The sequence below is a fragment of the Candoia aspera genome, chromosome 2 (assembly GCF_035149785.1).
Source record: "Candoia aspera isolate rCanAsp1 chromosome 2, rCanAsp1.hap2, whole genome shotgun sequence".
NCBI lineage: Eukaryota > Metazoa > Chordata > Lepidosauria > Squamata > Boidae > Candoia > Candoia aspera.
Genome location: NC_086154.1, coordinates 106,989,976 through 107,012,952, shown reverse-complemented (window position 1 = coordinate 107,012,952; position 22,977 = coordinate 106,989,976). Strand labels below are relative to the sequence as shown.

Genomic DNA, 22,977 nt, shown 5'->3' with positions numbered 1-22,977 from the left:
TATTAGATTTATAGAGAAAAATAAAAACTACAAAAACCAAAAAAACTACAAAGAAGAAGAAAACTAAGAAAGTGCAAAGACACAAAAGAGATTTTTTTCAATTTTACAAAAAGTTGTGGCTTCTGACTTTAAACAGCAAGGATATACAAAAATTTCAACTATCAATCTCTTACTCTATATTAAACCCAAAACACCACATGATTTCTATAATTCATTCTACTTTAACACTTAATAAAAATCACTAAGTACAGTTACTCCTCGCCCTTATATTAAATAAAGAAAAATTCATATAAACTTTAACCTTCTTTCCTCCAAAAATTAAAACATATTTAATTAATCCATTTCCACCAATATTCTATACATTTCTGTCTACTATAATAAGAATCAGATTAAAAAGCTTAAGTTAACTACTATTATACTTAATACTGCAGCAATTTTAATAATAATAACCAGATAAACATTCTTTAACCCTAATACAACAGTTTTAGTAATTATAATCTTGATAAGCCCATAAAAAAACAATTCAAGACAGTAAATCCAAATCTTTTAAGGCAAATAGCATCAGTAAGATGCTTAAAGCAAACCAAATAAAAAAAAATCAACCCTTATCCCACTTCATAATAAACCAAAGCAGTTACATATCTCCACAGGATGCACAAAGCTTTCCTTGTTAAAGAAAAACCAACCAACCCAACTGCCCCCTCCAACATTCCAGGTTCTTTTCATGGGATTCCACCAGGGGATCGATTTTACTTTTGGCTTGCAGATCACTCTCTCCCTTAGTTTTCTCCAAGTCCTTTATCCAATCTTCATCCAGCATCTTGATAATAGTTCCAAACTCAGTCTTAAAAAAAAAAAAGTTTTTATCGCTCTTAAATTCTTCAGTTTCATCCACCACATCCCCAACCTGAAGGCACATTTTAGATCCCATATTTTCCACAATGTCCTGGATGTCTTGCATAAAAGCGCAATAAAAGTCAGAAGAAATCTGCTGAAAATCCTGGTGAAAATCAGAAAAGATCTTTTTAAAATCCTCCATGTCTCATGCAGTAGGTTATGGTGCCCCTTAGGAGCTTAACTAGCGAAAATTTAAAGTCGGCAGCTTGTTTACAAGAAGTGAGAGTGAACAGAACATTCTCAAGGGAAAGTGAACAGAAAACTGAAGGTTCAGATCAGCTGATTCAATGTGTAGGAAAATGCTAATATCTTCAAATTTAACACAAAAATAGTAACAGGAAGACTATTATTTAGTCTCAATCTGTCCTGCCATCCTTACTCATGACACAATCTTTGTTTCCTTTGGAAGGAAACTCAATTTGCAATCTTCTGGCTACAATCAGCCATCCGGAGGGCAGATGGGATAGTTCCAGGAATTCTCCTAAATCCAGAGAACATTTTTGGGGCTTTGTAGCCCCTGAACCTGTTGGCAGAAATGGTGCTTGGTGCCTGAGCCTGAAAAAAATGACCGCGCTGTCAGTTCTGCCCGCTGAGCCAGCGGGCACAACTGTTCAGTCCGCCATTCCCACTGGAAGCCGCCTGTCTCCTGTGTTTTGAAGGAATAGGTGACAAAGCTTAATAGATTTTATACACCTTGAGGCTGCTCTTGGATTGTGTCAGAATAAAGGTATTTTGGAATATATAAATACCAAAACTTAAGACTGGAGATAAGATAAAGCACCATCATGGGGACATGACAAAAGAAAGATGCCTCTGGAACATGCTTGTTTGATTAAGTGCAAGTGAGAATCTGGCTTTCCAGAGTCCTCTAGAGCAGTTTTCCATCCCTGGCAATATCTTAATTCTGGGAGTTAGTCCACTTATTTGGAATTTGCTGAGGTTGGAAAACACACTGCTCTAGAATCATCCAATCATCATTGTACCAATATAACATTAATGAGAACGTGCTTTATATGATGTGTGAGATGGCTGAGTGACACTAGAAGATACTAGCACGGCCTCTCTGAAGTGACACTATCCATAGACGGATTGTCAGAGAGCAGAAGACTACAGAAGAAAAATATTTATTGACCTTTTCAATGAAGAAAATGCAGGAAGCAGCATTAGATCATCTTGCTACCAGACAAAGAGCTTGGATTTCTTAGACGTCATGGCTATTTCCAGGCTGAAAACAACCTGACTGGTTGGACTCTGTCCAGAGCCTAAGAACTCCCAATTAAGGCGAGTTCTAACCACACTGGTAAAGTTTTACCAGAAAATATTGGAATAATAGGTTGTAGCCCCTGAACCCGTTGGCAGAAATGGTGCTTGGTTCCTACCTTTTTTTTGTTGTTTATTCGTTTAATGATAATAATAATTTTAAAGAACCCTGATGGCACAGCAGCTGGCATTTTCAGTAAACCTGAGAGCACGTCTTTCCAGTCACTTCCCATCATCCAGAGTTCCATATTGGAACGAATCTCCTTATGCAAATCCTATAAAAACTGGACTTGCTTTTTAAAATATGTTCTGTAAAACAGCTGCAAAATAAAAATAGGCAAGAGCTTTGTCATTGTTTTTTTTAATGCAGAATATTAGAAATGCTATCAGGCCAATAAGGCTTAAAACCCAACTTATCTTAAAGGCCTTATTATTAGGATTGTGTTGCTGGAATTCCCGAGTGTTTGTCTTTTAAACTCTGGTTTCTTATAACAGAAAATTAAAAACAAATTCCAGTGCAGAGAGACTGAGTGGCTTAGCATGCAGCAATATATGCATTTGTCTCGGATAAGCCCCATTGAACTTTGTGAGGCTTACTTCTGAGTACACAGACTGGTGATTGCTATGAAGCTTGATGTTCTCAGCTTGCTTGTTCTATTCTGGAGATGCTTCCCCCTCCCCTATGCTCATATGCACATCTAGCTAGAAGGAGAATCATTGGAATTTCTGAATAAAGTGAATAATTCAATTGTAATGCCATGTTTTCTTTGCATATAAATAAACCCAGAGATCATTGGCACCTCCAAATTAGTCCAGGCCATTTGTTGGGAAGTTATATTGGGAATTGCCCTAGGAAACCTTGTCTTAGCTAAAGGTATAACATAGTGAGCTAGCATGAGTCTCACAGTCTTCTTTCAGTCTAATGAATTCTACCACAGTCTTAGGGAAGTAATTTTTTCCCTAATATTAAAGTGTAATATTTAATTATGCTATAATAATTCCTCGCATTGGTCTAAGGCACAGTTGTGGCCATCTGGGGTTCAGATACAGTTCTCCAAATCCCCCCAGATTCTGCCACTGAATTTCAGCAGCACTAATCCACTTGCTTGAGACTCCACTCCTTCTCTTTCTCTACTCTTAGTTTCACCCTTCCATTGCTACTTTTCTGCACCATTTCCCTGTGTGGCATCCTCTTCCTTCTTCCTGCTAAGTCATAGGTCCTTGAGCCACTAACCCTCTGCCCCTCATCCTGCCTCCTTTACAGTGTGCAACCTTTAACATGCCATTCAGTGTCTGTTATGGCTCTCACTTCTGTGCACCTCTGGCCTAGAGGCACGGATACTCTTGGGGACCCCCTTGTTTTAGAGTTCTCAGTTCCTCTTCTTCTTTGATGAGGGCCAGGACACCTCTTTTGGGCCAATGGTTACACTTGGTCTTTGAAGGACATGCTGGAGGCTGAACTCCAAGTGGGGCCAGGAAAAGGAAATAGATGGGGCAGAGCAGGGCAAAAATGAAATTAGATGTAAGTGTAGTAATACAGTTCATATGATTATTCTCCATGTATTTAATAATTCTCTACTTCAGTCACATTCAAAATTACAATTCAGCAGCACTTTTTGGGTACCACCCTGACATCTGAAGGGATGTATATAGCTCTGGGACTTCAGGTTGTGTGTTCTTGCCTTAAATAGATGAGATGTGAATGGATGGGTTTTTTCCTTAGGGTTTCTTTTGATGTGGTCTGGAAATCCCACACTCACTTTTTACTTCCCAATCTCTTTTGGACCATTGGAAAGGAATAAGGGAAACACAAAGCATGTGCTTTAGGGATCTGTTTTGAGATAATTTAGAAAGATGTTTATGGAACACATACAATGTCTGGAAAAAAATATGGCATGAGCTTTTCTGTATATGGAGAGCTAACACTCCTTGGTTTGGGATAAAACACACGTGAACTTCTGCCTTGGGTTCCTTAGCAGAACAGGGTCACATATGATGGCCTGTGTGTTTCTGATCTACTGCATGCTAGCCATGTGTTTTCTGCTGTAAACTTGACAGCTCTTCTCCCTTTTGAAACCATCCTAGGCAGCAGCCAAAACAGGTGGTTCAGCGAGCCCCAAGTGAACTAGGGCATCATGCATGACTGGATGGCCATAATTCTTCTACAGAGAAAAAGCTGTACTGTGCTAGTTTTTGAATGTGTGCACTTGGTTGTGCTATCAAAGCAAAGTTATTGTTCCCCAAGATATTTACACTAGGAACTTATCATTTTTCACATGACACACAACATTCATACCAGGAGGAGAGGAGACTACAGGGCAGTTGTATGATACCCTGAGACCAAGTGAGACAGCAAGACAAATTACAGTCCTCTGAGAAAGGTGGTATCAGAGGCATTGTCCTGGAGATGAATTGCAGCTGTTACAGAGGGGTTAAAGGTGATGTGTAGAGATGGGACGGCTTTCCTTTGCGGTCCTTTACTTGAACTTGAACTTTTACATTTTAAAAAAATGGTTCTTACATAAGCAATTTAATGCAGCCAATATTCTGGTGTAGTGAAGGGAGAAGGCTTTGTTATATTAAAGTCAAATTTACAGGAATATAATGGAAAATTATATATTTCAGGCTATGCTTAGGAAAGCAGCATATTAAGCATCACTACAAAAATAGCTGGTTAAAATATTCCCCAGGCTGCTACACACTGTTAGAAAATTGCATTATTTTCTATTTATTTGGTTGATAACCTTCCTTCCTTCCTTCCTTCCTTCCTTCCCCCTCCCCCTCCCCCTCCCCCTCTCCCTCTCCCCCACAGCTTTGTTTGAGTATAATTCATTATTGTTTTTAGAGCTATGATTCCTATGGAGAAATCCTATTTTGGTATATATTTCTGGATTACAGTATGAGTGTGTTTGCTTGTTCCCCATTGTTTGAATGGAGACTCAGGTTTTTTAGAGAATGTATTTACTGGGATATATTAGTATGGTTGCTATATAGGTCCAATGTCCAGAGGGCCTTCAGCAAGAAATAAGTTCAGATGAATTAACTAGAAACTAGGAGGGGAGGTAAGGAAGATCTGCTTTCTAGATCTGGTTGAGGAGATTACACTGCATTGCAAGCCTATCTTGACTTGAAAATAAGCCTTGCTGGATTCAGTAAGTTTCCTCCAAAGCAGTGTTTTTCAAACTTGGCAAGTTTAAGATGTGTGGACTTTAACTCCCATGTGTAGACTTCAACTCCCAGAGTCCCATGTGTAGACTTCAATTCCCATGCTGGCTGGGGAATTCTGGGAGTTGAAGTCCACACATCTTAAAGTTGCCAAGTTTGAAAAACACTGCTCTAAAATAAGTGAGGATTGTAGCCTGTGTTGTTTTTTCAACCATGCTTTTGCTGCCATCCAGTCTTTATCTGTGATCTAGAGGGAAGTGTTCCATTTATTGAAAGGAAGCTTGTTACGCAATGTGGAGGGATATCTCTTACAGTAGAATTACCGCCCAGAGTCACTTGCCAAGATGGGCAGTGAAGAAATGTGAGAAAGAAAGAAAGAAAGGAAGGAAGGAAGGAAGGAAGGAAGGAAGGAAGGAAGGAAGGAAGGAAGGAAGGAAGGAAGGAAGGAAGGAAGGAAGGAAAGAAAGTCAGTCAGTCCTGGTGTGGCTATGTTCATTATCAACATTTCATATTTTATTTTATTTTTTACTTTATTTTATGTATCTGATTTCTGTAGCTGTCCATCTCAGCAAGTGACTCTGGGTGGCATACAATCATAAAAACATAAAAACAATTAAAAACAATTACAACAATACAAAATAAATATATATAGATATCAGTATTTTTAAATAATTTTGTTCCCTTCCAGTTTCTACAAAGCTCATCTTCAAGGTACCTGTTGTCTTATAGTACCACAGGATGAATGGGCTGTTCTTATGATGAAAAGTAAGGCCTCCACCTCCATAACTTTAGTTTAAATAGAGATATTTTAATAAATGAAACAGGAAAATAATCCTTGAAATGAGCTCTTTTGTAACTTGTTTTTACTTTTCCACATAATCGCCACCATTCACTACACACTTCTGCCAGTGATGGACAAGCTTCTTAAAGCTGTCACGCAAGAACGCCACACTTTGTCTCTTCAACCCGGTCCTGACAATCACTTCTACCTCTTCATATGAGTCAAACAGATGCCCTCAAAGGTATTCCTTCAACTTTGGGAAAAGGTAGAAGTTGCATGGCAGCAAGTCTGGACTGTATGGTGGAAGGGGTAAGAGACAATGAGATCTAACTTCTCAATTGTCTCTTGGGTGTCTCATGAAATGTGATGCCTAGCACTGTTGCATTGCAGCATAATTTCTTGTGCTTCTGAACTCAGCTTAATTGATGTTTCAAAGTTTTGAAGGTTGCAACACAGTGTTCGAGGAGTAATGCCATCTGTGTCCCCCAAAATTGAAACTGCGAGTTTTCCTGCTGAAGCCTGGGTTTTGAATTTTTCTTCTGAGGGTTATGTGTTGTGATATTCTATGGACTGATGCTTCATTTCTTGGTCATAATGATGAGCCTATGTTTTGTCAGCTGTCATGATGCTATGAAGAAATTCCTCACATTTATTCTCACAATGTTACAATGATTGCTGGCAAATTTCAACTCTTGAAACTTCATCTCTGCCATCAGCATGTGAAGAACCCATCTTGCACAAACCTTCTGATATTGAAGAACATCAATAATATGACCCACATGCTCCTGCAAATTTTGAAACTTGACAGCAATTTCCATTTGAGTGATCCACCAAGTGTTCTTAATCAGTTCATCAACCTCTCTCATGTGAAACTCGTTGATTGCTGTCCCAGATTATCCCCTTTGTTCTGGACCACACAAATCAGCTCTTCCATCTTTACACTGTTGGGGCCTGTGATACACATTATTCATGTTAACGCAGTCATAACCATAACCTGCATTTGGCAGTGAATTTCAATTGGAGGGACTCCTTAGTCAGTCAAAAATTCAATCATGGCACATTGCTTAAAGTGCATTGATAAGTACTAACTGCAGCCTTCCTTTTCACAAACAATAGCAACACAATTTTTTCTCAACAATTTCCTGTTAATTGAAGTGAAAGGACAGCTGTTAAAGAACATGTCAGAGCTTCCAGTATGTCAATACTGCCATCTATCGGTGACTTCTAACATTGGGAACATTGCTTTTCATTCGACCCTTGTACAACTTTTTCCATAAATTTTATGCATTTTTTAAATCACTATTTTCTAAAGTTGTTTTTAATTGTTTCTAAAACAAATAAAGTGGTGAAAGAGGGAGATAAAATCATATAAGCTTCTCCTGTGGGTTTATAATCTCACCTGCTAAATGGAATGTCCACTTTTAAAAGGACAGGTTTCTTTAAGAATATACAGATCATTTTCTCTATAGTTCCTAATTTCTGCATGCATGTACATAATTTCCTAATTTCTGCATGCATGTACATAAGGAACAGAACTTGCATCATGATACCACAATGCACTTTTTGTCATTTTGACAACATTTCTGGATTCTGCAAACCTTGTTGAGTGGAGTCATCTCCATGAACAAAAGAGCATGGATATGATGTGCAGGTGGTATATATATGATAATCACCAGAAACACATTCAAGCAGTCTGTATACAACTCAGCTACCCAGATTAGAATATGGTATATGTTTTTTTTCCCCTCCAAATAAATTTATCTTAAAATGGAATACTTGTATCAGATCTTACCCCACATGGACCTAATCACCGTACAAATCTTTCTTGGCAACAGCACTTTTCCTGACTTCATCTTATCCTGAGTACATGAGTGAGACCAGTTTAAGTCATTCATGGCTCTATTGGTGTTAAAGTATCATTTCCCTGCATTAACTGCCAGCATCCAACAACAGCCACATGGTCTGTAAAACCTACTGCTACTGGCCTAACAAAAATCAGCTTCGCAAAGTCGCTATTTTCATATAAGGAGAAGCTTCAAATGGCACCCTTGGGAGCTTTCTTGAAATGCAAACAGCAGTTCTTCAGAGAGGCACCATGGCAGTGAGAAGCTAACTTACAGTACCTTAGTCCCAAGGTTGCTCCGACTTCTGCTTGGCAACTATTTACACAATAAAGGAGGAGAGGAGCACATTTATTGGACACACACTATGGATATTCCATTGACTTTGGGCTGCAATGAGAAGAGCTATCCACATGGTGTAAGACATGGTACAAATAGTATATGGTGCACTTGGTTTTTGTGAGGAAGGAAGCCAGGTATCTGTTTTCTTGTTCTGTTGCTTCTCTTTGACATTCTTAGTAGCCGCACAAGATTCAAATAAACATAGCTTTCCTTGTTTGGATGCCAACGGAGTACCTCCTATGAAAGAGCTTCTAACATAACCATTCATTCTCCTCACACCGGTTCCATTTTACCTATTGTGTGGCTATAGCTATAGTTAGACATACTTGTATTTTAAACCAAGCACAATTAAGGAAGGCTTGTTACTTCTTGGCTTCTGATGCAGGTTGTTAATCCTATGCCTGCTGGTGATTTTTGATGCCATTATTAGGTTACCATCTGTTTCCTTTTTTGTCACAAGAAAAGTTGTACACCTGTGCTTTCTCTGGAGTAGACTCTTCATCTGAGGAAGTAGACTGAGGTCCATGAAAGCCATACATTAATACATTTGCTAGTCTTTAAAGAAAGTTAAGACTTAATTTTTCCTCACCCTATAGAGACAGCAAATCATGGCTTTAGATTTTGATGGAAGAAATAATGTGGTTTCTCAACCTCTTCTGGAATTTTCTTCTCCTCTTCTGCAGCTTTCAGATCATCCTGAAATACTCTTGATGCAACCACTTTCCTTGTTATCTTGTATCTTCTGCATTCTTCCTGGTGTTCTTATCCTTTTAACTGAATCACTCACCTTTCCTACATATTTCTAATGACCCATCTGTTAACCACAGTCCCCAGAGCACCTCTTATGTCTTTATTCTTTTTCCCCCCTCTTCTGTTTATAAATTCAGATTGTGCTGTCAAGGCAGATTGACTGAATTTAGCATGAATTGCCAAAATGTAATTTAATTCTGATGGCGGCAAGTTCTAGCCTCAGACCTGGGGGAAACCAAAAGATAATTATAAGGTGAAATTATTATGAAACTATTAAAGTAAAATCTGTTTACCTATTTCTTGCACTCAAAAGCTATGCAGTTTGGCTGCAAAATGGCTCTGCGATTTGATTTTTTTAAGCATAGTGAACTAAATAAAAATTCCTTTGTGAGGCTGCAGTAGGGAGCTTCATGACACCATGTGTTTTCTGCAGTGACTTTATTTCAGGATGGATTGTTTGTCTTCATCCTAAATTACATTGAAACTATGATAGGAAGGGCCTCTTCATCATCCCTCAGATTGGATTCATTGGATGTAAGGATTAACCTACTCATAATAAGATACCATGGTGATAGTTACCAAAGCAATGATATACAGATAGTCCTTTTTAAGCAACTGCCTCGCTTAGTGACTGTTTGCAGTGATGCAGTGATGCAGGTGATGAAAAGATTACTTTGCAACCAATCCTCACATTACAACCTTTGCAGGTCTGTAAAGCAAAGGAAAGCTGAAGATCTTAAGCACAGTCATGGTTTCACTTAGTGACTGCTTCACTTAATAACCAAGTTGCTGGTCCCAATTATGGTCTATAAGCGAGGACTACCTGTATAAAACCCATGCAAGGAAACATGATAAAGTGGCAGGTTCCCAGATTTGGCTCAGAGTCATACATGGACATTTGTTTTGCTTAAGACCAATTATTTTGATGGCTTTGGCTAAAAGGCTTTGATAAAGGTTCCCAAGTTTAGGAACTTGAGTTATTATAATATACCTTGATACAATGGTTTATTTTCACCCTTCTTGTAGAGCTAGCCAAGCTACAATTACTTTCTAAAGTTAATATGCCCTGGGTAATGGTGTCATAGTCCTTGAACCTTATTGTCTTCATGGAATCTTTGCTTCTGTAATTTTCTGATATTTGTTCCTAATAAGCCATTTCCCCAACTCTACTTTTTATGAAGGTCTTTTTAACAGTTGGTTAATCTGTGTGTGTATATACTATTGTAAATTCAATGAATGAAATGTGCAGCAGACAGAAAAGCTCTTTCAGCAATTCATAACAGGTCATTCTGGGAACAGGGTTCTTATCTGCCATTTCGGGCTGATGCAGGTCACTGATCAGACTTGCCTGTTGCCATTCTGGTGTTGTTTCGCTCAAGAGCTGGATACAGCACGTTGGTGCCCAGAATTATGCAAAAATTGCTCATCTGTTCAGCTGGCAGTACTGCAAGGGCTTTAACTCTCTGGGCCTTAGTGGTTTAGCAGTGGGCTAACACAACAGTGGGATTATATCTGCAACTTCCCTACACATTGCCCCACTGTCTCACAAACAGAGGACAGAGGGATCTGGAAGTTGGCATTTGTCACTATATAAAGAAAGGAAAGGTAGGGGAGAGAAACCCTAACTAAAAGTGTTGCATGCAATTTATATCCCTTTGTGGTTACAATCTAGGTTCTTCTTTTGCTAATCTTAATTCAGCACAGTTTACAACAGAACGGGACGTAAGGAAAGGAGCCCAGGAGATGGGTCCTGGAACCAGGTCTGCCCTGTTGCTGCTGTACAGCTGTGATTGGTGGATGTTTTTCACAAAGGATGGTGATATTCTGAGAAGGGAGGGCAGGAAAACCAGAGGGTTCAGCCAATCACTTTGCTTATCACATGTTTGGAACCCATAATGAAAACAGCACCTTTTGGCTGTGCGTCAGAACAGAGGCAATAAAAGCAGGAGAGAAATTGGCAATGGGAGCAGCATATTTCACACCAGTATATTTTTCTGGTGACTCGTCGATGGGTGAATAGTACTTTCAGTCACCAGTGGGGAAAAAGCTCCAGATGTGTAATAAATCATCCTTCTCCAATCTAGCATCTCCAATTGTTGGAGTACAATATCCATACTTCCCAATCAGCATGACCATTTTCGCAATCAGCATGACCGTTAATAGTAAGCTAAAGCCTGACTAGAACCTCTGAAATGAGGTAGGTTTAGAATGAATGAATGAATGAATGAATGAATGAATGAATGAATGAATGAATGAATGAATAAAGATGGATGGATGGAAGGAAGGAAGGAAGGAAGGAGTACATAATTTCTGAAGCCTTCCTATCACACAGATTCGTTGTGAATTTTTATGTGAGGTATGGGGAAAGGTGTTCCCCGTAGTAACATATGGCTGCAAGAGCTGGACCATAAGGAAGGCTGAGAGAAGGAAGATCGATGCTTTGGAACTGTGGTGTTGGAGGAAAATTCTGAGAGTGCCTTGGACTGCAAGAAGATCAAACCAGTCCATCCTCCAGGAAATAAAGCCAGACTGCTCACTTGAGGGAATGACATTAAAGGCAAAACTGAAATACTTTGGCCACATAATGAGAAGACAGGACACCCTGGAGAACATGCTGATGCAAGGGAGAGTGGAGGGCAAAAGGAAGAGGGGCCGACTAAGGGCAAGGTGGATGGATGATATTCTAGAGGTGATGGACTCGTCCCTGGGGGAGCTGGGGGTGTTGACGACCGACAGGAAGCTCTGGTGTGGGCTGGTCCATGAAGTCACGAAGAGTCAGAAGCAACTAAATGAATAAACAACATGGGGAAAGGGGGAGATTATTACTTGTATGCTATTCTGAGCATAAATTTGGTAAAATCATGACTTTTAATAAGTTGAGAACATTAGTATTTACTGCCCTCTTTGACATTAACGATCCTCTGATTTATTTAACCTTCTCTCATTCTGGTGTCCTTGTCACTATGTTTGTGCATATACATTGACTTTCCACATATTTTAAGCTAAAACTAGTTTACATCAGGTAATAATCTAGGGTGGCATCTGCCCTCTGTGGCCCTTCAGCTACTTGCAGTCTGCTCTTCAGTCTTCCTTCTCTGGTCGTCTTCAGGTCTATACCAGAAAAGAAGCCAGGACTTCTGGCATATGGCTTGAAATGGGTGAAAAGCAGTGTTACCATCAATGCCCCAGAAACAGAATTTTCTCCCCCCACTTTTTTTTAATGCTTCTGGATTGGAAATATGTCATAGAAAAGTTAGTTCTGTAAGTGAAAGTCAAGCACAATGCAGAGTTCTCCATTAGGAAGGATCTGGGTTATGACCAGCCTTTAAGAGCTCCACAGAAGCATCCTGCGATTTGCTGTCTGAAAGTAACCCAATCAAACTGGGGCAAGTTCAATGATTCATAGGCCGTATCAATTCCTGTTGCTATGTCAAAACTGATTACCATTTGCACCTGTAATTAGATATAATGGGTACAATTTCCAGCCTTGCTGAACTCTCTGCTGAGATATTTATGGCAGAAGGTTGCTAAGAGTTATCTCTCCCAGCCTTTGTAGTTTCAGTTTGACTCATTCATCAGAAGAGAAGAAATAATTCTCTCCAGTGAATATATGACTAGACCAGTGGACTGAAAATAGGTCATAAATCAGAAGACTCTCTTGGTTTAGGGCCCATTTACTGCCACTGTCCAAGCACCAGGAAGACCATCACTTTATGGAGGTACAGAGCTAGCAAAAAGGTGAAAGACATCCCTGAATCAAGCTTGACTCCTGATGACTTCATCTATGGAGTTATCTTGGAAGAAGTAGTTTCCCATTGCCTCCTTCCAGGAGATGGATGGATGGATAGATGCTACGTGTGTGTGTGTGTGTGTGTGTGTGCGTGTGTGCGTTCATTCTTAGTCCAGTCTAGACTGACTACATGCTGTCACCTTTTGAGGTATAGGACTGGTAGTAATCTAAATACTGACTCTGTGTAGTTTATTCCTTGCACTTCAGTGCAAATATCCTTTTATACAAATGCAAATATTAGTTCTGGGAAATAGAGTTCGCTATCTTGAAATAGTCAGCTTCTTTTTCTGAAAAAGTAAATTTCTACTTTTCTGGAAAAAAATTCTTCTAAAATTTCAGAAACTGGAGGATTGGGAGATCTTTTGTAGGAATTCCACTAGAAATGGGCTGGAGTGCCATTACGGTTCTTTTTTTCTTGTCCACAGTGATCCCAACCAACAGTATAATTTGTACAAATGTGGAAGGGCTATGCTAATTTGTTTATTTAGCATAGTCAAGCTACATTGCAGATTACTTACCAGAGTTAATTGCAGATTAATTGCCAGTGTCTTTGGCCTTCTTAAGAAAATGCCATTGTTCCATTCTGAAGTAATTTTTCCATATACCTGCAAGACTGGTCTGAATTGTCACTGGCAGAAGCACCTCCTGAGTAGAGTTTGGCTCACAACACTCCCTTTGACAGAAGGGAGGAGGAGAGACTTTCACTAGTTTTTTTCCTCCCCCAGAACCTGAAAATCTGACCCAGAGAGCTGGAGGAGAGTTTAGAAGAAAAGGACACAGTCTGGCACTAGTAGGCACTTCACTTTATCTTTAATTGGAAAACAAACAAACAGGAAATGGTTTGGCTGCAGAAGAAAATTCCATAAGCAAAGCAGGTTCAAATATCCATAATATTTAGCATTCACAATACTGAAGGTTGGCAGGATGCCAGCCAATGTTTATGTTCCCTAATGCTGTAACTCTAGTGTCTCCCTCTCCTTCTCTTCTTTTAGACCTGCTGGATTTGGGAACTAAAGATATCCTCCATTTAAATGCTAATCTTGCTCTGTGGCAGGGACCCCTTTTACATACAGTTTGATGTTCTGGTGCAATAAAACTTAAATTGAAAATACAAAATATCCACTGAGACTGCTCAGTACTCCCTGCTCCCTTTTCAACATGCTAAACAAGAAAAAGAAAAAAAGTAGAATGATGGTGGATGGGGAAAGGAACAATTGTTGGTAAAACATGGAAATGACTGTACTCTTTCTTGGGCTATTTTCTATAGCAGGAGGGAAGAGGTTTATTCAGCCTTTAAGCCATCTGCCCAGATGCTACAAACTCTGCTGCCTGCCTGTATTAAATTTCAGAACTGAATTGAAATGCTATCCTTGTTGTTTCAGGGTTTGACAATGCTCTTACTATGTACAAAAAGGAAAGAGGCCTTTCGTGAATAAGTCCTACCCACTGACTTCTTTTCATGTTCAAATAGGACTTCAATTGCCCTACTTGAACTCCCTTCCAAGTTCAAGTAGGACTTCTGAGAATAGTAACTAAGGGGACAACCTAAATGATTTTGGTGTCACTTCTGGGTCAACATTGTGCCCCTCTGTTCCTACATTGGCTTCTGCCTTGGGTAGCTGAGTTAATCTGTTTTTGACTCAGTAGCAGCCCAGGAGGATTTGGAGATCCAGTGAACAGATGTCCATTTTTGTATTCCCTATCTGGCCATTTAGAGGAAGCCCATGTCACCTTGGTCATGTGTCTGAATGGTCTATACAATGCACCTTCCCTTAAGCTTTCTGTCAGCCCTACAGGGTAGACCAGACTGAGAAAGCAAAGCCTTATAAGTCAGGACTACTTTTATTGCAACAGCTATAGTAACACAATCATGGAAGTCTGAGTGTATAGTACTTCCCTCTCTCACTTTATCTTCCTGTGAATTAGGGAGGGGCTTGTCTGAGATGTTTTCTCAAGTTATTTTCTTGACCAGGGCTCAAGCCCTGTTTGTCTGATCATTGTCTTGGTAGTAGCTCTTCCTTCTGTCCTTCAAGGCCATTCCCTATGCCCTCTACACTTTCAGAGAGATACAACTGGTATAGAAGCTCATGTTACATTATAATGTAGCCCTCCCTTCATTCCCCCCAACCCCTTGAAAGTTTAAGGGAAGGTGTACCATATATACCATTCTGATAGATTCTATATATATCCCTCACTGAGCACTAGGACCTGAATAGCTCCTAAAGCTAATGTACTGGATGTGGTTATCTTAAGTGCAATGATCCATGAATTCAATTCTTGGTAGACAGTTTGAACCCTATATGTCATGAGTACTGATGGAGAGCAGGAAGGGGCCTCTATCCAGGGGGGAAAACGCATGCGTAGTACTGAGGAGTTAAGCAGCCATTCAAAGAGACACAGATCAGACCTGCCTTAACTTTTGGGGTTTATCTTTCTGGGTTTTTCCCACGCTTCTTCAGTTTGTTAGGATTTTCTGTCTTATGTAGCAGTAATAAACACTAGAGACCTATTCCTCATCTCAGCGTGATTCCTGACTGTTAGGACACTATAGAAAAGATGTCTATGCATATCTGATGAGTCCCAATATAGAATGAAACTGGTCATATACTGGCTCCTGGCAGTGTATATAAGTTGCACAATTCTGACAATTGGTTTGTGAGTTGAAATGATGGTTGTATCAAAGTATTCTTGAGTATCAGGATCCAGCATTTCCTTCCTACCACTATTCTATATATTTCTGTCCACTATAATAGAAATCAAATTATAAAAACATTTAAATTGTTTACTTTTATAATTAATAATACGATAACAATCTTAACCCTATTAAACCTAAAACCAAGCAATTATTATTATATCTTATAAATCTTAAAAATTAAACAAACCTAAAAGCAATTAGTAAATCTTAATCCAAATCATTAAAGAAAGATGAAATCATACAAGCCTTAATATCAATCCAAATGAAGATTCTTAATTCTCTATCCCACCTCAGAATAAACCAAGACATTTACATATCTCCAATTTATACACAAGGTGTTTTTCACACAGAAATCAAACAGCCCAACTGCCCCCTTGGAAACTCAGACTTCTCAGTAAAAAACCTCCCACAGAACAGAGCCTCTTCTTTCCCATAACTTTCCATCAAAAAAACAACTGCATTTGTGATTTGCAATTCAGTCTGTTCTTTTAACTCCTTCAACACCAAAATCTGGTCATCTGGTACAACAAGAGCTTCAATTTCGCTCTTGGAAGAAACATCTCCTTTTTCACTAGAATCAACTTCTTCCACAACCTCCTCAGCCAGATGAAACATTTTAAAGCTGATATTTTCTGCAATGTCCCAAATATCTTGCAGAATAGCTTGACAGGTATCATAAATGATCTGTTTAAACTCACAAAGAAGCCCACAATGAAACTCTGAGAAAGTCTCCTTGAAATCCTCAATGTTTCAGGCAGTAGATCATGGCACCCCCTAGATACTTGACTGGCAAAAGTAGGAGTTAATGAGTTAATGGAAAATCTCCAAAAGTTGTTGACACAAGAGACAGTATGCTAACAAGCAGCTTTCAGAGAAAGTGAACAGAAAACTGAAGATTCGAAACAGCAGATTCAACATGTAGGAAAATGTTAAATCCTTCAAATTCAATACAAAAATAATAGCAGGGAGACAATTATTTATTTTCAATCCTCCTCAATATCTAAATGGGAAAACAAGCCAAAGCTTAAAAAGATTTTTGAAAATTAATCTCAAAAATAATGACAAATACCAAGAGAGATCATTTCTCTTTGCTGTAGAAAGTCTCTCTCAGGGTACATAACTATCATCTATCTGTCTATCTGTCTGTCTGTCTGTCTGTCTGTCTGTCTGTCTGTCTGTCTGTCTATCTATCTATCTATCTATCTATCTATCTATCTATCTATAGGGTGATTTAGAAATGGGGTGGCTTGACCTAGTGTCCCTTAAGGCTACAGCGTGGCTTGGAAATGATGATGTTCCAGCTTCCCGGCAACTCTTACCCGATCAGTGCAAATGCTGTTTGCAATTTTCAGGCTACAAGGTGCTGTTCCAGAGGCCAAATGGGATGATTCCAAGTGTTTTCTTTCATGAAATTGCTCTTGGACTTCAGGAAAAAGCTTGCCCGAGCCCAAAAAGGAACCACCACTGTCAGTTCTGTCTGTGGAGCTTGTGGACACAGCTGTTCAGTCAGCCATGTCCCCACCGGAAGTGTAATGCTAGTCCTGATTACCTTTCTTTTGGTGGCATCTTCTTAAAAGCTCCTTGAACAGGCCTTACTCTCAGGACAATGTGCTGAGTCTTTCAAGGACTTGGCTGCTCTTAAATCTGAATCCATGGAGAAATCAGCAGAGTTATTAAATGCTTAGTCAGGATCAGAGGATGCTCCAGAAGAACCTACTCAAAGTTTATATTCTGAGGGTAAAATGAGAAGCAATAGGTGGGGATCGTCAAGAAGCTTTAAGATCAGAGATCTTGACAGAGAGAATCCATCCTGTTGTCATTCCTCGCTGATAAGCTATTTAAGGACTCAAGCTCCCTTAGGGCTTCATAGCTAGAATGCTATGCTTTAGAAGCACAGGCCTAGCTAAAGCATTTAGCAGGCCTTGGATAGAAGAAGAAAGAATGCCATGCACTTTTAATTACTTACATTTATTCTGATTTTTTGCTGGCACATTTTTATCAGCTTTGATATTTATTTTCTTTTTTAATAAAGGGAAAGGAGAAAGAGAAAACAAAGGCTCATTAGAACCACTGGTCCTAGTGAATCTGTTTGCTCTTGGCCTTCTTGCCATACAAGGAGGCACTTCATTCAATTGTTTGCTGGTAGCAGATGGATGCAAGCATCTGCTGTCATTGCCATCATGAGTCTATTTGACAGATCCAACAGGAGTCTTGCCAGCATTTCTGAGGAGGAGGAGGAGGAGGAGGAGGAGGAGGAGGAGGAGGGCGGGATGGGGGGAGAATGTGTGCTAAGGCTTGCTAAGATGTAAGCTAGAAACTGAATAGTCTACATATTCCAGGCCCAGAAGAATGTGCTAGGAGTCTAATACACAGCCAACTTCAATAGTTTTGATTGGAACATGTTAGTGAACTGATCTGAAAAATCTTTGTATCTCAGCAGATGGTCACATGTAATTGCAAAATCTGGGGTTTGATCAATATAGTAGTTTCATCAGATTTCTGAAAATCTCTTTGTGGCTTTGTAGTTTTGGTTAGAAGTTCTAAACCTGCATGAGAACTAGGTGGTGGCTCCAGGCAATGGAGGTCACGCTTTTGTGGCCTGTGCAGTTAGCTCCTACTGCCCACTCCACGTGCCAATTGTCTGTGTCAGAGAGTATTTGCTTGGACAATGTGTCTTCATGAAATGAACAGGAATCTTGGTTGTTCACTTGCTGAAATTCTAAGAGTTGCATTAAAAGGCAATTCAATCTAATTACTGACCAAAATATATAATTAGGCTAAGTGGCTTTACATATAGACTGGATAGTTTTTATATGCCATGGCCAAAACCTGTTTAAAGGCTATAATATGTAGATGAGGATGAGGATGATATTTTCACTTTTAACTATGAAAAAAGCTAAGATATAACTATTTACGCTAAAGATTGTAAATACAGCCAAATTTGCCTATTTGCACTACATTTTCTTCATATGTTAGATGTTAGACATCGTGATGATAGAATGCCACATTTGTCATAGCTTCTTGACAGAAGGTGGAGATAGTCTATTCTAGTCTAACTTGTTCGTGCCTACGTCTCTTGCTCCTCTCCATTCCTCCAGGTTGATCCTTACCTGCCCTATGAATACACATCCGAAGGAATGCTAGAGCGAATTCATGCCTACATTCAGAACCAGGTAACTTATCTTCATCTTGTTCCACAGTCTTTTCTGACTCAACCCAGCAGAGATGAATGAGCCTAGGATCATTAATTTTGTTTATGTAGTATAAAATAGCTCTCAGCAACCTAGTTCTTCCCACTGTGCTGGACCAGAACTCCCATCTTCCTCAGCTAACATAACCTTCAGCTGGCTTAAATATTTACTAGCTTCTAAATTAAATGTACTGAAGTGGGCAAGGCCAAATTTTGAGCTCTGTTTTGTCTGGGGGAGCCAAGGGTTTTAAGAGAGAAATCAGGGACCCATTTCTCTTTCAACAAATGAGTTGAAAACTGACCCTATATACTCCAGTAATATCCAGATCTCATTGGCCATGCCCCTAGTATCTTTGGAGACAAAATAAAAATAATTCTAAATAATAATAATAATAATAATAATAATAATAATAATAAAAAGCAAAGCAAGAACGTCGTCCACTTCTCTCTAGTGGGCTACAGTGAAAAGGGAGTTTTCCTTCCCTTCTTTTGAGGCTCCTTATGGAAAAATGAAAATATGGAGAAGGACTCTGGAGGAAATCCCCACATGAGATATTTTGGCTTTCCAAATGATCAGTAGAACTGAATTCCTTTCTCCAGCCTTTCCTGCCAGTTCTTGGCCATGTTGGAAGCTGTAGTCCAGAAAATTTGGAGCAATCAAAATGGGAAAAAGCTGTTTTAAACATACATTTTCTCTGGAGCTTTTTCTTCAGAAACATGTTTCATCTATTCCTGTATAATTGGGTTCCCTCTATCCACAGTAATGACAGTTATTTTCAACACTTTTTTTCAGTTTGTTAATTGGCAAAAAGATATGCTTTAATATCATACAGAGTACCAGCGCACTGTTCCATTTTTAATCCTGGAAATAATGTTGTGATTATTGTTGGAATAAAAGCTAAGGGCATAACTTAGCCCCTTTTGCGCACAGAGAGCAGAGTGTAAATTTTTCCCTGTTATTCTCTGACCAAGTCAATACCATGGAAAAGTGTTTTGCATCTCAAGGAGAGAAAAATCTATTCTGGAAGGCACATCAGCAACTTCAGTAGAGGATAAATAGACCTGGCAAGGTAACTTAGATCCACAGTTTTGAGTTACTTCAGTTTGTTTTAGATATAACTAAAGATTGCTTAAAGAAATGCCCCCAAATATCCATAGCATCACAAGGTTGATACCAATCTATTATAAAACTACTGCCAGTGGTCCTGGAATTCAGTCCTTCAATGCATCTCTTAACTGGTGAATAAGCACATGAGGCTTCTAGTAAGTGGGTATAAGCTCCATTTCACAGAGCTGCATTTCTATACCTACTTACCTAGCAGTAATACCTATGAACTCTATGGGGCTTACCTCTGGAAGGATATGAATAGGACTGCTCTATTTAGGAACAGGTTTAAATTTAATGAGACTTACTTCTGTGTAAAAGCAAAGGTAGCCATGTTGGCCATAAGTAATTGGCTCTATTGCAGTTGCAGGCAAAAACTTAGGAATTGCTGGTCAAATTGTATGCTTCAGTGACTCCTCAGTGAACAGAGGCAATACCGCTACATGGAACAATTTAACCATGATGTCTTTCTGCAAACTTGAATGCATACTTACTATTTATGTACAATTATTTATAGATACAAAATTAGAAAACAGAGGATATGGCAAGTGCAAAAGTCTGGACACCCTTTCATTCAGCATTTTGTAACACTTCCTTTGGCAAAAATAACAGCTTCCACAATTTCCTGTAGCCAGCTAAAAGCCTTTCTGTTCTTAATTTGAAGGTTTTTTTCTCACTCTTCCTTGCAGAACCCTTTTAGCTCAGAAATATTGTTAGGTCTCCTTGCATGCATCACATATTTGAGATCTCCCACAGATTTTAAATAAGACTCAAGTGTGGTGGAACTGTGAAGGCCATTCCAAACATTTGTTTTCTTTCTTGTAAATACCTCATGATTGATTTGGACGTTCAGTTTGTTGTCCTGCTGAAATATCTAATTTCTTTTCACCTTCACCCCTGTGCTTAACAGTTGTCTAGGAGTTCTTTTGTTCAAACCTTTTGCCCTTTTTTCTCCAAATGTATCTTGTGTGGTTGTGGCCCAACTATTCAATTTTTGCTTCATTAGTCCAAAACACTTTTTTCTGAAATATTTTATCAAGGTTTTCTTTTGCATACTAGATGATGGAAGGCTGGAGAAAGAGTTTCCTTCTGATTACTCTCCCATGCAAATCACCTTTGTATAAGCAATGCCATTCTGTGGACCAGTGGACAACCATTCCAGCATCAGCTTAACTTTTTGGCTGGTTATTTGCAGTGATCTGTGAGTTTTGTTCTGCAGATCTGACCAGCTTTAAGACAGTGCTAGTAAAGATTGTTTTCTTCGTCTTCCAGATCTTGCCTTGACTTTAATAGTTACAGTATGTAACTTCCGTTTCTTAATAATAGTTCTCACAATAGAAATTACTAGCTGGAGGCATACAGTTTTTTTAAACAGCCCCCCCTAGCTTTGTAAGAGTGACGTAACTTCATTTTCAAATGCTCAGACAGCTGGTTAGAGGAGCCCATTATTGCTGAAAGTAGATAGAACAGTGTTTCTCAACTGTGGCAACTTTAAGGTGTGTGGACTTCAACTCCTAGAACTCCCCAGCCAGCAAAGCACAAACTGAGAGATTAGAAAAGTCTGAGTATTTGTTCACCTGTAGAATTGTCTTCTGGCTAATTATAGGGTTTAGTTAATCACTTTCCAGGGGGAAAAAAGTAGCACTGCATCAATGGGAAGAGTGTTCAAATGTCGATGCTTGCCATATTTCGTTTTCTTGTTTTGAATCTCTAAACAATGATACATAAAGAGTACATATGCATTCAAATTTGGAGAAAGAGGTTGTATTTAACTTGCCCAATGTAGAGGTAGTGTCCGCCTCTGTTCACTTTGGGATTCATTGCAACATACCATTGAATGCGGGGGAGGCTAAACTTTTCCATGCAACTGTATAGTAATAACTTTATTAGGCCAATTCCAGGTCACAAAGCAGTATGTAAGATTTTGAGTTCTCTAGAACTTTCCCCCTGGCAAAGGATAGCCAAAGCAATTTTTAAAAAAGGGCAAGGAGAAAGTGGTATTAAAACCATGGAGTCTGAATTTAGTTGCAGTCTTAAGAGAATCTGTGTGGGGAAATGAGAGATATTCAAATTTGGCTCTGGTACAATCTGGGATCATCCAGATGTGTTGGCATTACAATTCCTAGGATTCTCAGGCAATATGCTGGCTAGTAATTATGGGAGTTATAATCCAAAAATATCTGGAAAGCACCAGGTTAGGGAAAATTGCTTCATCAGATAGGTCAGGTTGCATATCTGCAGGACTGTCTTTTGAAATGTCTGGGTAACAAATGGTTTTTTTTTCCCCCCTGCAATCTGGTAGGATTTCTGTGCTACTGCCACTCTGCCAGACAAGCCCAGCAGTCCAGCTATGCAAAGCTCTCTCAGCCCTTTCAGTCTGCAACCCAATTCAACTGTTCTGGTATGGTCTCATAATGCAAGCAGCAGCAATCCCCCAGCCTGGCCGCCAGTCAAGTCCATGCAGGTGTGGATATCTGAGATTGGCCAGGAGTGCACCAGAACGTGTCAGCAGCACAATTTAGTCTGTGAGCCTGAGTTTTTCAAGTTCCTCAATAAAAAAGAAGTGTTCCAGCAGTAAGTTGGCTTGCTTTCTTGTGTCCTTCCCTTATCCCCCCAGGAAGTTCTCCTCCTCTTTATGGAACATTAAAGGTGTAAAATTCCAGTGCAGCCATTTATACTTTGAAGTTGCAGGGAGAAGTAGTAAAGTTCACCTTATTATCATCATCTGAATTGATGCTGAGTTTTGACATTTAGGCAAGACTATATTGAAAATTAATGTTTTGTGTCCCAGATAGAGTCTTATAGCAAATCTTAAAAGGGTGGCATGCTAAGCTTTTCACAGCTTCAGATAACTGTATCAAAACTTGCACTTTAATGCCTGAATCTGAACTTTGCAGATGGCTTTGTTTCACAGGGAGTTGTAGAAATTCTGTTGGGGGCACGGGGGAGGGGGGAAATCTGCTGAATATGAATCAAATGTTAACATTTTAATTACTCTGCCATGGTTAGTTGACAATGCCAAGAAAGAGGCACAACATGAAGTTCTAGGCTATCCTTCCCCAACTCTCCCCCCAACCCCAGATCTGTTGAAATTACCACTCCCAGAATTCTGCAACTATCAATATTGACTGTCCCAAAATATCTAGGGAGCCAACTCTAGG

General features: G+C 39.3%; 1 protein-coding gene across 2 annotated transcripts in view; it reads left to right on the top strand.

The window, feature by feature from the left end:
• Positions 1 to 22,977, top strand: part of MGAT5B (alpha-1,6-mannosylglycoprotein 6-beta-N-acetylglucosaminyltransferase B) — a 264,796-nt gene that overhangs the window by 237,866 nt on the left and 3,953 nt on the right. For both annotated transcript variants that reach the window (XM_063296514.1, XM_063296515.1), the window contains 2 exons: positions 18,620 to 18,694; positions 22,119 to 22,390. In XM_063296514.1, coding sequence (XP_063152584.1) covers positions 18,620 to 18,694; positions 22,119 to 22,390 — 347 coding nt within the window. The remainder of the gene's footprint in view (positions 1 to 18,619; positions 18,695 to 22,118; positions 22,391 to 22,977) is intronic.